The 14,825-nt window shown below is 40.6% G+C and overlaps 1 protein-coding gene across 1 annotated transcript; it reads right to left on the bottom strand.

The window, feature by feature from the left end:
• Nucleotides 1-3,449: 3,449 nt before the first annotated feature.
• On the bottom strand, nucleotides 3,450-12,242 carry IL10 (interleukin 10). The gene is made up of 5 exons (XM_081916482.1): nucleotides 10,384-12,242; nucleotides 9,267-9,329; nucleotides 7,948-8,097; nucleotides 5,948-6,013; nucleotides 3,450-4,854 (listed from the first exon to the last, which is right to left on the bottom strand). Exons 1-5 carry the CDS (start codon nucleotides 10,540-10,542, stop codon nucleotides 4,762-4,764), a joined length of 531 nt encoding a protein of 176 aa, XP_081772608.1. The 5' UTR covers nucleotides 10,543-12,242; the 3' UTR covers nucleotides 3,450-4,761.
• Between the last annotated feature and the right edge of the window lie 2,583 nt (nucleotides 12,243-14,825).

Below are 14,825 nucleotides of genomic sequence, written 5' to 3'. Positions count from 1 at the left end.
TAATAATGATAATAAAGTCTTCTTATTAATAACCATACACTTTTCAGTGCATTTCCTCACCTCTTTCCCAACCATAAAAAGTTGTTTTAGAGAATGGGTTTGTTGTAACAGAGCATTTTAATTGAACAAACCTAAATTTCTGGTATGCTCTTGAACACCACCAACCCCCAACAAAATACTATTACAAAAGTTGGGCTCCACCATCACTCTTTGCCGAGTGGTGAAAAATTCCCAGGAGGTTCCAGGAACTCATCCAGGGTCTGCACTCCTTTGGAGAATTGAAGATGTAGCAGAGACAAATTTACCCCTTCAGTCTGCATGGAGGGAGTAGAGACCTTACAGCATTGTCATCTCAAGAAGGGCTTGTCCCCCCAGAAGTGCAAGGCATCTCTCCCAGCTAGCCTTCAGCCAACCTGCCCAAGATGGATCTCCATCTTTGTTCTCCCTTCTTCTTCCAAGTACAACTTGCGAAATACACTCTTTCCCTCTCACCTCAAGCATATATACCATCAGCATAGCACCTCTGTCTGCCCAGGCCCAGGATTCCTCTTCGATGGGCCATCAACAACTTTTGTCATCAACAACCCACTGGTTCTTGTGCTGGTCACTCACCCATATGATGCCTGTTAGTCACCAGTTGTCTTTATTCACAGTTTGTGTTATCTATTAATGCTTTTTCTATTTAGAGTAATACTGACACTACTATACTTTTATCCTTCTCACCAGGATGCCCTTCCAGAAAGAGCTAACCTAAGCTCTGACAAAGTAATAGTGATTCACATTGGATATCACACTAGCTCACGGGTTATTCACGAAAAGTACAGCCTCCAGAATTATGCAAGTTTGGATTTTGTCTATGTGTAGTTTTTGTCATAGATAGATCCCCTCTTCTGGGCCCCATATTGCGGTCTCTGCCTGTGACTCTTTTCTGTATTAAAGGCACAGGAAGTATATCACATTACCATCAGCTATGCTATCTGTCTCAAGGACTTGGAGATTATCTGTAGGGTTTTTATTCTTCTCCTCATCCTGTTGTTGTGGTTTTTCCAAATGTGTGTGTCTATGGGATATTTTCTGAACCTATTTCCAGTTTTTGATCACATAATCATCTCTGGAAAATAAATGCAATGTTCTTGTTATGCTCCCTTCCATCTTCCCAACTAGTGAGGAGCTCCAGTGTCAGCATTACTCAAATTTGAGTTCCTTTCTGGAGGAGAGATCACTGGAGACTGCCCATTCTGAGTAATTAGCCAGCAATTTCCCTAGCAAAAGGAAACTGCAGCTAGGATTGGTGGGCCACAATCCCATAGACAATCCCTTTCCATAAGCCAGACGTGAACTCCTCCATAAAGTGCAGGAACAATGGATACATTTTGTCCTGTAAAAGCAGGACTCATTTTGCAGACAGATCATTACAAACAAAGTAGAATTTCATTCCCCATTTCATACATAGTAATGTAGGGTTGCCATATTCCAAGAAGTAAAAATCCAGACACAAAAAGTTGTCATTTTGCCAATTCCCCTCGGACGCTGCTAATGCATTTTTAAAAATCAGGAAATTCCACTCACCTTAACACAAACTGAAAGGCTGATTAGAGTACTGATAATGAAAATATGCTCATGCTGTCAGTGTTATAACTAAATCTGAAGGACAGTTTAGGCAGCAGAGAAACCAAATACAGTGGTACCTCTCCATTCCAGAGATCCGTTCTTAACCTGAAACTGTTCTTAACCTGAAGCACCACTTTAGCTAATGGGGCCTCCTGCTGCTGCCGTGCCACCACCACGCAATTTCTGTTCTCATCCTGAAGCAAAGTTCTTAACCCGAGGTACTATTTCTGGGTTTGCGGAGTCTGTAACCTGAAGCGTATGTAACCTGAAGTGTATGTAACCCGAGGTACCACTGTAACTAAATTTAAATTATGTGAAAATGTGATGATAAAAAACAACATGCAACAGAAAACCTTATGTGAGCAAGTTTCAGATTTAAGCAAATGATAAGGCAAGGCAAGGAAGTTAAAACTTAGTACTCTGTTTCTAGTTTGATGTAGGTGCTGCGAGTCACATGTATAACTGTTATCAATGCATTTTAAAATGTTTCCTTTGTGCACTATTTCTGTATGCTGATAAAGAGGTGCCAGAAATACAGTATTGTTTTTTAAACTTGGTTCAGAATAATAGCCAAAACAGACACACAACAGGCGCTATCAGTAATAATATAAGTTACCTATACCTCTCCTTTATACTTCCTTTCTTCTGGGTTATTTTTGATGCTGTTGTTCCTCATGCATAAGAACAGAATATGACTTTCACTGCATTGTAGTTTATTTTCAAACTTGGGGAAGTTTGGGTGGGGAGCTTTATTTTAAAGATAAACCCACCACTATTTACATGGAGATTCCCTTGTACAATGAACTCTTGTGATTCAGACTTCTCTTCTTGCTAATACTGTTTGAATATGTTGCCTGTGTTTTTGGTGCTTTCCATACTTTTAAGGTTGCCAAGGGTTAGTGTGTGTGTCTTTTCATTCTGCAAACCATCTCTTCAGTTGTCTGCATTGCACAGCTTTCCTGGTTACCTGTTTCCTGAAAACCCCAATGTGGCATTCGTACAGAGCCCCCGGTCGTTTCACGGACTAGTGACCTGTACACCACTATTTTATTCTTCCGCTGCCACCAATTTTGTGGGAAAAACCACATCTGACTGGGTTGCCACAGCCACTCTGGGTGGCTCCCAACAAAAAAAAAATAGTAAAAATACAACACATCAGCAAACACTAAAATCTTCTCTGAACAGGGCTGCCTTCAGATGTCTTTTTAAAATTACATAGCTGTTTAGCTGTTTGACATCTGCTGGGAAGGTGTGCAGCAGGGTGGGCACAACTACTGAAAAGGCCCTCTGCCTGGTTCCCTGTAACCTCACCTCTCGCAGTGAGGGAACTGCCAGAAGGCCCTCGGCGTTGGACCTCAGTGTCTGGGCTTGACGATAGGGGTGGAGGCGCTCCTTCAGATATACAGGGCTGAAGCCGTTTAGGGCTTTAAAGGTCAGCACCACCTTTCTCTGTGGACCACCAGAACCGAACTCTTGCATAAGTAGCAGTTGCAACACTGCAGGAAGCCATGGTGATGTTAGCAACATTACAGCTGGAAAAACCAGAGGACCCTCAAGGTGCTGAGTGGGATGGAGTAGCCAGCAAGGAGGAGACAGCTTAGCTAACATAGCAATGCAAAAAGAAGGGGAAGAAGCCAAAGAGCCCAGTTGAGTGAATCACATCCCAGCAAACCCCAGCAGAAGGAACAATGACTCAGAAGATGAGATTGGAAAATCAACCTTTTCATATTCTTATTCCAAGTTTCATTCTTCCTAAGCTTTCCATATAACAGCAAGTTAAGAATGAATAAGTGTCAGGAGCTGAGATTTTTTGTTTTTTGTTTTACTTTATTTTTATTGTTCATCATGGGGTGCCTAATGACATCAGAGTGTGTTGGACGTAAACAAGAGCTTTCACATTTCCTTATAAGCTTACATAACAAAAAGCAAACATGCTTAATCATCTGCTTTGAGGTTAAAAATCATTCTGATGCAGAAGAAAAACATTTAGTTCCTGTTTAAAAAAACAAATGCAAAATCAATGGCAGTAACAGTCTCACATTTGTCAAGGCAACTGTAACCCAGATCCACAGAAGTGCACGAGCATATTGTGATTTGATGCATTGCTAGCATAGGCAATAAAATGTACCAGAAGTCATGTACTAGTGCTCGCAGAGACAGGTATTATTTTTGCACGAGCAAACAGCAATGATATTAAATTTTAAAATATTTCAGTGCATGTTTGTCCTTGTTTGACCTATTTATTTATTTACAAACTTCCCACCCTATCCTTCATTTTTTTTTAGAAAAAATCACATTCAGAAGGGCACTGCCATCAAAATACTGTGAAAAGTCCAATAAAAACAATGAATTATTAAAAACAAAACAAAGGCAGCATTAAAAGCAATTCAGCAGAAATAAAAATATATCAGTGATGAAAAAACCAAATGCTTCCAAATCCCATTGTCTCTGACTGCTGTGCATGCTGTAGGAGTTGTAGTCTAAAACATCTGTAAAGCTACAGGTTAGCTACCCTTGCTTTAAAGGTAAGCACCAACACTTTGAATTGTGCTTGGATGTGGAGCAAGAGCTGGTGAGGGTCTTTAAGCCCTGGTGGGTTGTGTTCCCAATGACGGGTTTCAGCTAGCAGCCTGGTGGCTGTACTTTCAAACTATCAGTTGTTAACATCTGACCTGAAATGGAAACTGACATGCTCAGATGTACTTAATATTGTACAGCAGACAGTCCCCTTGCTGAAATTAACAACCTGTTTGAAGTCTTTGGATCATGGTGCTCACATTTAAATCCAAAATGCTGACTCAAACATAATAAACATTTAGAATCTACTTCTCACAATTTCTCACTTCCTAAAAAGCATTTCCTTGAATGCTAGAATTTGGAGCATTCCTAAGCTAAGAGAAAACTAAAAGGACAAAAACACGCTATGTAAAAAGGAGAAGGAGAAGCAAAAACAGGTCAATAAATTACGTTATAGCTTTTCCTTTATAAAAATGTATAAAACACTGACAAAAGCTGAGGTATCTGTGTTAATAAATAAGTTTAAGTTAAAAATATATAGTATTGTGTAATACTGATTTCTTGTAACACCTTTGCAAAGTATATTCCAGTTACAGTTACAGAAGTTAGTTGTCCTGAGTGGAAAAAACTGATTCATTTTTTCATCTTCATTGCCAGGTATTCTTCAATATAGTTAATGAAAATGTCAAACTCTCCCATTGCTTTATAGATGCCTTTGCCTTGCAGCTGGAAAGGAAAAGGAGGGATAATTAATTACAAACTGAAGGAATAATAGTTATTGCAAGATAAACATGCATGCATTTCCCCATCATCTTTATTCTACTCTGGAGATTTGGCATGTGACAGGGAAGGCGATGGGCTGACAGAGCAAGAATGCCAGCCCCTCCCTGTGACATCACAGCTCTGCACCATTGTGTGAAGCCTAGCCTTCAATTCCCTGTCTTTATTCCATTCTGGCTTGAAGAAGGGAACAAAGGAGAATAATCGTTTTTAAAAGAGGGTCTCCAGGGAAACCAAAGACTAAGTAAACATGCCACTTGAACAAATGGAGTAATAGATGAAAAATCGCTGTTATTTAAAGGTTTCTGAGTGCATCATTTGGGACAATTAACACAAATTGCTAGCGTAAGAAGAATCTATCTCAATCAAGCAACCTACACAATTCCTCTTTACAGACATTACTGGATCAGTGCAGGATATACCAGTAGGTCACAGAAGGAAGCTGCTTTGAAACTACAAATTGGACTTCAGGACACTTTTTAACAGCATTCTTAACGTAATAGAAAGCAAGTCCTCATTTGTAACAGTACACAGCATAGGCATCACTTGGACATTACTTGGATGATACAGAAAATGAAAGAAAGTTGTTTGAAACTGAATGCTCACTCCAGACAGTAGAATATAGTATTTTCAGCTTCGCTGATTGAGTTGGAAAATAAAACATTAAGTACCACCTACAACTGGTTTATGTGTGTGTTTATTGTAGCCAGTGGCAACCTGCCCAAGGGTGTACATTGGATGCCCAGAAGAACACCTAAAAGCCTGGGTGCAAATACAAAGTTGCATTCCCTGCACCATGAAGTGAGCTTGCTCCCGCTCCTTAACTTCCACTTGACAGTGCTAGTTTTCTCAAGTTTTAAATGTTTTTAAACTGGCAAGCCATAGAGTTATTTGGAAAGATCCAATCTACAGTGTATGTATTAATCCAGAAGAGTGGCAAGAGGATGCATGACTCTCACACACTGATTGTTTTGGCTCTTTGATGTACTGTGCAAAGCCTCTAAACAAGGGTGTTTAGCCATGTGATATAGGAACCTACCTTTTCATAGGTTTCTTTGATGTTCCTTATTGTTTTGCTCTCCTTTTCACAGATGAAGAACCTATGCTGAAAAGAGGAAGCAGAAGAATCGTGAATTCAGTGGCTTTCTTCTGGTTATCCTTGAAAATCCTAAGAGCTCCACTGTGCATTGGCCTCATTCAGCAAGGAAGAGCCATCAGTGCAAAGAAGAGCCACCCATGCAATCAGCTGCTGTCTATGCAAGGGATACAGATGTGTTCCACTGGGGATGCTCATCCAGGCAACACGGAACAAGTTGGATACATCTTTGGCCTGGTGGGGATGTGCACCACAATCCAAAGCCAAGCACCACGGAAGATTGAAGAGGGTAACTTCTGCTTTGTTTCAGTGCAAATGCCTTTCCCTACAACTCTATACTTGGCAAAGGTCCAGCCCAACTCTGATGAGTAAGTTCATGAATACCCCTTAGTCCTAGAAAAGAGCTTTGAGAGGAGAGTTTCCTCTTGCAACTCTGCTAAGCACAGAGGGTTTCCTTGTGGCCTTGCGTGCTTGTTTTCTGAGTCATACTGTGACCAGATGACACAGTGAGGACACCACAGCAAAGTAATGTTAGGATGTGGCACTGAATAGCTCTGTCATCTGTAGCTGTGCCTTTGTAGAAGCAGCAGCTATTAGGTAAGAATTTTACGTAAGGTTTATGAAAGAAGACATCAGCACTTAACATCAGGCTGTATGATAAAATAGTCAGTTTGTGCAATCCCATACATAATAATCTATCTCTGTGCTTTATTAATCTGTTTATGAGGTCACCATTATAGAGAAGGTAACCTCATTCCTGAAGAAACTACAACACTGTGCTTAATGAATACAGCTATGTCAAAGACCACATGCATCCTACAGTTGTGTGCAGAAATTGTTACTGGGTGCAGAATTGAGTACAGAAAGAATCTTGAATTTAATTTAGCTTCTAGACCTGAAGGTTGTGAAGATCTGTTTGAAACGGTGTAAGTCATGCATAGTGAAACTTTAAATCCAGAGGACAGACTGTGCTGGATTTCTAGTATCTGACATGCTGTGAATGACTTTATGCATTTGCTTAAATAGCAGAAACAAGCTTAATTTGGCAAAATAAGCAAAGTTATGCACATCGTATGCTTACGATGCATAATTTTTCTTGGGACAAAATTGTGATTACCTGGGAGGAGACATTTTTATCTTTTTTGTAGCCCAGAATATACATAACACTGACTCTGACACCTGAAGAAATGGTGAAGGCACCTTGGCAATGCCTTCATTTTTAAAATCTCTAATACAGAGTTTCCCAAACTTGGGTCTCCCACTTTCCCTAGCTAGCAGGACCACTGCTCAGGGATGGAGACCCATGTTCTGTCCTATATTTTCTGTCCCCACAACACTTTTTACAAATAGAAGTGGAAACTATTCTCTTATCTTTCAAAATAATATATTGCACTTTAGAATGTAGTCCCATTTTGTAGAGCACTAACTTTGCGTAATGAACATGCTGTTTGTTTCTAGGGTCTAAGCACCATAAAAGGTAAAGGTAAAGGTACCCCTGCCCGTACGGGCCAGTCTTGACAGACTCTGGGGTTGTGCGCCCATCTCACTTAAGAGGCCAGGGGCCAGCGCTGTCCGAAGACACTTCCGGGTCACATGGCCAGTGTGACATCGCTGCTCTGGCGAGCCAGAGCTGCACACGGAAACGCCGTTTACCTTCCCGCTGGTAAGCGGTCCCTATTTATCTACTTGCACCCGGAGGCGCTTTCGAACTGCTAGGTTGGCAGGCGCTGGGACCGAGCAGCGGGAGCGCACCCCGCAGCAGGGATTCGAACCGCCGACCTTTCGATCAGCAAGTCCTAGGCGCTGAGGCTTTAACCCACAGCGCCACCTGTGTCCCTTAGACGCCATATTTCACTCCTCTTGAACAGTTCTACAGAGGCAGAAAACTGCAGTTTGATTGGGAGCATGGCAGGTGGCCTAGGAAAGGAAACAGGCCGACTTACACAGCGCTTGATTGTCTGTCTCAGATCCAGCAGCCTCTCTCCAAGAAAATCTACAGTCCGCTGAATGGCGCTGCCAGTGGTTACGTTGGGCAAAACAACTTCCAGATAAAACTGTATCATTTCTGCCACTGACTGACAGCCCAAGTACCCCTAAAGGAAGAGGAGACAATAATAATGGTAAGAGCGCATGAATAAGGCATTTCAGAAATAAGATGGCTCATTATGACTTTTGTTCCATGGATTACGATGTGCACATATGACAATTCTGTCGCTGTAAACAATGTTTTTTTCTTACTTCAGAGTTTCTTTGTGCTACTTAATAAGCCAAGTTAAACCCTCCCCAAATACGCACGTGACATACTTGGAAACTGATGCAAAAAATAATAAAATAATAATACAAATAAAAATTGTGACTCCATAGACTGCCAACTTATTTATTTCAGTAAATTTTCTATAACGTCTTTCCATTGCTCCATCATAGCGCATGGCAATAAAAAAAAAATATCGACACATGTAAATTAACTATAACATCCTTAAAACTCCTATTATTCCTAAAAATATAACAACACAGAGAAAGCCTCAGTTAGCTCCTGATTGCTTGATTACTCCCAGTTGACAAGAGACCTGAACTCCCCTGCTCTTTAAGATCAAAAGAAGAAGTGCTGCTATAAGTGAGAGAATAACTCCCCTGAGTTATGCTGGACTTTGGCCAGTCCTAGTAGATATTTCTTGCTTCTATTGTCTATTCATTAGATCATACTATGCATTAACTGAACAAAGCCCCATGTAACCTCAACACTTTTGAAAGGGAATGACTTCTTGGGATATTTTGTTCAGAACTGTTTTTTCAGGCAAAGGTACACTGAATACTGCTTCTAACATCCTAAATATTATACAGTAATGCTGACTGGTATAGGGTTGGCACTGTTGCAATTTCCCCTACAAGTTCCTCACAAGTAAGTACTGTATGTGGAAATGGAAAGTGGGAGTTAAGGGAGATAAGGTGCAGTCAAGGATTTTAACAGTACAGACTTAGAACACAAATGCATATAATAACATGCCTTTCAAAACAGCATCTTCTAGCTCTCAACACACATACACTGGCAGATTCACATTATTGTGAATTGTTGTTGTTGTTATTTCTATACAACCCTTCATCTGAAGCTCACAGGACGGTTTATGATATAAGACCCTCCTGCCTGACATGATGTCTAAAACACTGGTCTCATAGTTTATTTCTGCCAAGTAACATCTTTCCATGAGCCCATAGATCAGCACGGACTTATTTCCAAATAGCGTGAAGACAATTGAAATCTCACCTTGAAATCTTCCAGTAGATCCTCTTTTAACAACATGATCTCTAGCTCATCATCTCTGGCTTGCTGTAAGAGTATGCAATGAAGAAGACTCAGGTAAGTTTGACCCCACTTATCAGCAAAGAGTTTAGAGCATCTAGTATCGCCCATTTTCTTTTACGTCTGAGCATTCAGATTTGATGCAACTTCTTATCTGAGGGTCTTCCCTCTCTACTGCATCCACTGATAGATAATAGCTATGACAAATATTGTTACAGCAAGCTTTTAATTGCACAGGATATATATATATTATAGTATATGCCTAACCTTTGTATATGCCTAAACTTTTGTGAATGATTAAATTCAGATTTCAAATGTATGGCTGTCTAAAAGCTCAGAAATACACCAGTGAAAGCAACATACACTTAAATGTAATCAACACCCTTCTCTCATGCATGTCTAAAAAAAGGGGGTAATGGATATAGAGTTTCAGCTATTCATACATTTCATCTGTTATTGTTGTCCTTCACACATGCATATCAACTTTCTCCAAATATCTGGGCATTCATGGTAAAATAGAATAACATAAATGTTACTAAGATCCCCTCAGAAACATTTCGGTTCCTAACAAGCTTTCTCCCCTTCCCAAATCAGAAAATGAGTTAACCTTAAAAGTTTTTCTTGTCAGTTTCAATCACAACTGTTCACATAATTTCATTAGACAGCATTTGAAATAAAAGGCATAATCCATCAAAAAATTATTTGAATCCCATTCATTTTGTTGGGGCTTGCACAGGAGAACTTCTTGGTGGTTTGTGTCCCAAGCAATGCATCTCTTGTACATATCAGCAGGTATTTATTTTATTAAATGTCTATCTCACCTTTCTTCCCAAAAGTGTCCAGGATGGCAAACAGAAAAATAACAAAGCAATACAACAATATTTTTTTAAGCTGCTTAAAACACGTCAACTGAAAACATTTTTTTAAAAAAACACAAAACATGGAAAAACAAATAGCACAGTAAGCTATGTTAAGTGTTTTCAATTACTATACAAAAAGAAGCAAAGCCTTTTTCCTCCACTCTTCCTAAACTCTGGATGCAACAGAAGCTGCTAGAGGAAGAAAGGATCATCATACTCACAAAATAATCTCTAATCTCATGAAACGTGACCCGCAACTCTCGGAGTTTGTGAGGCAGGATGTCTGCAAAACGCTTACAGCTGCTTTCGGAGAGATGGCCCTGTGCATTCTCGAGGTTGAGCACCAGGGACAGAAGAGTAAAGGCTCTGAGAGAGTTCATGCCTTCACAGATTTCCTTTGTGGTTCAGCTCAATTTGCAAGAGGCAAAAAGCCAGATCTGAATGCCCATCACCTTGATTGGCTCCTAATTTATACCATCCAGCTTCCTTCCTCATTTCGCAGGATATGGTACTCAAATTAACCAAAAGGTCAACCTCTTCCCATAAAAAGTTTTTTTTAAAAAATAGAAAAAGAATTGCCTTCTATCTTTTTACATAATTTCCTTCTTGTAAATTTAAATGTAGGAAAGGAGAAAGGAAAGATTGTGCTGTGTTAATTACAGTATGATGGAAACACAAAAAGGTGCTTTTCTCATTTATCATAGTATTTTGTTCCTTTAGTTCCTAAATTTTAGGTAAATGTCCTTATTGTAAGGGAGAAAATGACCTTTCATTATTTAAATCTCTGAAAACCCTATTAAATTGTTGTTTTTCCTGTTAAACTGCCACAACTGGTAGGCAAATCAATTTCAGATTTTTAAAACACATCTCTGAAAAGCGTAAAGGTTTTCCCCAACTATGTAAAATCCCCATATATATATCTCAATGCAAATAAGGATTAACCAGACAAAAATAGCACAAGTGATTAATTGTAAAACAATATATCCTGTTCATTTCATGTTTGCTAAGGAGATGCAGCTAAAATCCCCATGGTTTAATATATCGTCTATTTCAACTGCAAATATTATTCCTGACACTTTAAATTTTTTGCACTTTTCTAAATATGTATGTGTGTATTTTTCTGTATTGTTGAGCACTGCATAGTTCTGCTCTGGGCTGTTTTCACCATGACCAGACTATCCCTGTTCAACACTGAGGAACCTACGAGGTTCCACTGGTCTCTGGGGATGGACCATCTGAATTGGTGCCCCACTGCTACAAGGTAAGACTGCCACCAAAAGTCCAAACTTCACCTGAAAGTGGTCTCACCACAACAACATGGTAAGGCACTCCACTCTATCCAGACCACCTCTCTCTCTACTGAGAGCAAGGACTAGATCAAGGGTACACCTGCTCTGTGCATTGGCCAGATAACCATATTGCATGAGACAGTGCCATGGCTGCTATGGAGGCCATGAAATCTTGGGCTGGCCTCGAGGCATTTGCAGCACACACGCTGAAGTCACCCAGGACAAGGGACCTGGTGGTTCTTCCAAAACCACACTGGAGGCAGTCTGGAGACCAGCTCAGTAAGGGAGGCTGTTGAGCTGAAAGGTACACCAAGAGTATTCCCAGCCTGCCTCCATGACTGCCATGGAATGCAGACGAGTAGTGGGAGGTACCAGCTGGGGAACCTCCAAGGGAAGAAGGCTCAGACCAAGGAATTGGTGATGGGGTGACTATGAGTGGTCAGAGGGAGAAGAGAGAGCAGACCAGGAGGAGGAGGTGCTGAAAGCTGAAGAGGTAACAGGGTTTAATGAGCAGGAAGAGGCTGTGGCAGACTCAGAATTAGAGTGGAAGCTGAAGAGGAGGGAGGCCAAGAGGTAGATTGGCGGTGGCTGCTGAAGAAGCCAGGCAGTGCCCCCCTCTTGCTGTGACCAGCTCTCCTCCTCCCTGGACAAAGAAAGACAAGTCGAAGAAGCCTTAGAATGCTTGGGAAGGACCTGAAGGCGAAGGAGTCTTAGAGAGCAGAGGGAAGGAGGGGACCTTCGGTCCTTGCACCTGCCTCATTGGGGCAAGACCTGCTGGGAACAGTTGCGGTGCTCACAGACACACTTTGAGTTATTGCTAACATGCTCCCAACTCCTGCCTTGACAATGACCCCACTCCAGATGCAGTGCAGCTCCTATGCAGAGAGGTTTCCTAGTAAAGGACAGTTAACTTCTATGAACCAGGGCAAACGTCTCCCACTCCCCAACCCTCTGGTCAGAACTGAAGCTGCGCAGAGTGCCCAAGTGGGCACAACCATGTGAGGTTAGGGACACCCCCCACCCATCTCAATTATACAGACTAGATCAGCCTGTTTATTCACAATAAGATAATGGATCAGCACGGTCTTATAATGAACCAGCCTAGCATTCAGTAACAACAACAGCAGTCCATTGGGCACAGCTTACAATGATACCACAGGTGGGAAGGTGGTCAGTGCAAGCAACATAACACATTTATCTGTAAGTCTCCATCTGACCCACCCCCCTCCAGCCATGTCCTCTTCTCCCCCCCCAAAAAAACCACTGGCATGCTTGATTATCTGTGAGTCCTCCTTACTGTCTCCCTCCCAGCCACATCTTTCGAGCCCCCTCCCCTCGGAATGCACACCCTGTTCCAGGCCCTCGCAAACTCACAGTGCAGGCAGTACAATCCTACGTATGTTTGCTTAGAAGCTGCTCCAGTGTAGTTCAGAAGCTGCGATCCTAAATGTACTGACAATTATAATATTATCATCACAGGACTTTGGGAACACAGCACTGTTCTGCTGTCAATATGTACTTTGGACGGCTAGGAGAAACTCCTACTGGCATCCTTTCAAATGTTATGTTTGGAACAAATGCCACAGGCAAGTACAAAGTGCTCCTGAAGTGAATGGGAGACTATAATTGTGCTTTGCAGACAGTTTTTGCATAAGTATGTCAACATCTGTCAATAGATTTGAGATGCGATAGCTAGGTGGGACCTCTGTAATATCTAGAGGCAGATGACCTAGCGTAGTAGATGCTGGCGACAACCAAGAAGGGATGACCACCACCTGGCTGTCATGCTTGTGAGCTTCCAGAGGCCACTGGCTGGTCACTGCTGAGTTTTATTTAGTAAGGCAATTCTTCCATTTTTCCATGAAATGTCTGTGTTCTAACCTTTTCTGCAGTGGGTGAGGGAGGAAATTTACATTTGTAGAATCTGAATTTTTTTTTAAAAAAAAATTGGTGGTTGATTCCAGTAATATTTCAGCATGGATTTGATTTGATTTGCTTATAGCACGTGTTCTCTCTTTCCCAGATTCTTTTTCTTGATGTCAGCACATACAGCATTATACTTGGGGGTAACTGGATTGCCTCTCAGAATGTGTCATTAAAACTGCTTCTCTATCATATTCTATCTTAAAGTGGTCTTTTTAAAGTCTCTTAAGGGAATTGTGTATTTTATATACTTGCAGTGGTGGACTATTGTGTAATGAAGAATCAAAAGGGGTGGAAAATTACATGGGTAGGGGAAAAGGGATTCGGTCTGCACACTCATATAAACCAGGAAAGCGGACCATAGTGGCAAGAGGAGCGCTGTTACTACTGCTGCCTTCACCTCACTTCACAAGTTCTAATATTTTTACTTACAATTCAAGATGCTAATTGATATAGTCAATAAAACTCTGAAACAGCCATGGGCCATAAATACTGTAGCTTCAATGTGAAATTTCTGTCACTTAAACCTATTGATTTCACTGGTCTTAAGCATGCCTAAACTCTGCTGCATGATGGACAAGCCCTTTAGTCTCGGAGTATGATATTATATAAATGCATGACTGGTCTATAGCAAAGCTTTCTCGCATATTTTGCTTTATTAATGGCAGTTATAATGGCATTAGTAATCATTCAGACTGGATTTTAAGATTTGATATTTTAAGATTTTAAATATGTGCTGTTAATCAGCAAATATGGAATCTCGATTGCTATAATGACTGGGTTTCTTTTTCATATACAACTGCACTAGCATTTTCTATTTTTTTGTCCCAACGTTTTAAAAGATAGTTATAAACAATACCTAAATTCTATTCATATTCTTAAAAGTACGATTGGCCATGATCCATGGCTTTGAAAAACTATGGGCCAGAGCAGTGATAGCGAACCTTTTAGAGACCGAGTGCCCAAACTGCAACCCAAAACCCACTTATTTATCGCAAAGTGCCAACATGGCAATTTAACCTGTATATCTCAATTTTCCTCTGCATTTCACGTTTCTTCTTTATGACTGCTGTTGTAATAAATAATCCTTCATTAAATTATATTTTCATTGATATATATTTTCATGGTATAACTTAGTACTTTTTTTCTAAAAAAAAATGTTTAGGGGTACTCTCATTTTGACTCAGGAAAATCACCACCGGGGAAAAATAAATACAGTTCAAATTGGGAAAAATAAATACAACAAATTTATTCTCTTGTTAAATTCACAAAATGTTTCAGGGTATGCACTGTTATTACTCCAAAACAAAGTGGTGTTAAGAGCCATCAAACCTCTGAAATACATTTTCCTGAGAAGGTTCCACAATTCTGGCCACTAGTGTACACTGGAGGGCTGTACTAAGAGCCACCCTCTTCCAATTTTTAATATGAGATAATAATGATTGTCTGTG

The sequence above is a fragment of the Podarcis melisellensis genome, assembly GCF_964234715.1.
Source record: "Podarcis melisellensis genome assembly, chromosome: 6".
NCBI lineage: Eukaryota > Metazoa > Chordata > Lepidosauria > Squamata > Lacertidae > Podarcis > Podarcis melisellensis.
The sequence above is the reverse complement of the archived record's forward strand: the minus strand, read 5'-3'. Positions and strand labels throughout refer to the sequence as shown.

Bases quoted from the DNA above. Each gene is read 5' to 3' on its own strand.
- IL10 (XM_081916482.1), bottom strand. From the start codon at position 10,542: ATGAACTCTCTCAGAGCCTTTACTCTTCTGTCCCTGGTGCTCAACCTC. The intron at 9,330-10,383 runs GTGAGTATGATG...ATACTCTTACAG, and splicing joins ATGAGATTAGAGATTATTTT to CAAGCCAGAGATGATGAGCT. The intron at 6,014-7,947 runs GTAAGTCGGCCT...TCCTCTTTTCAG, and splicing joins GACAGACAATCAAGCGCTGT to CATAGGTTCTTCATCTGTGA.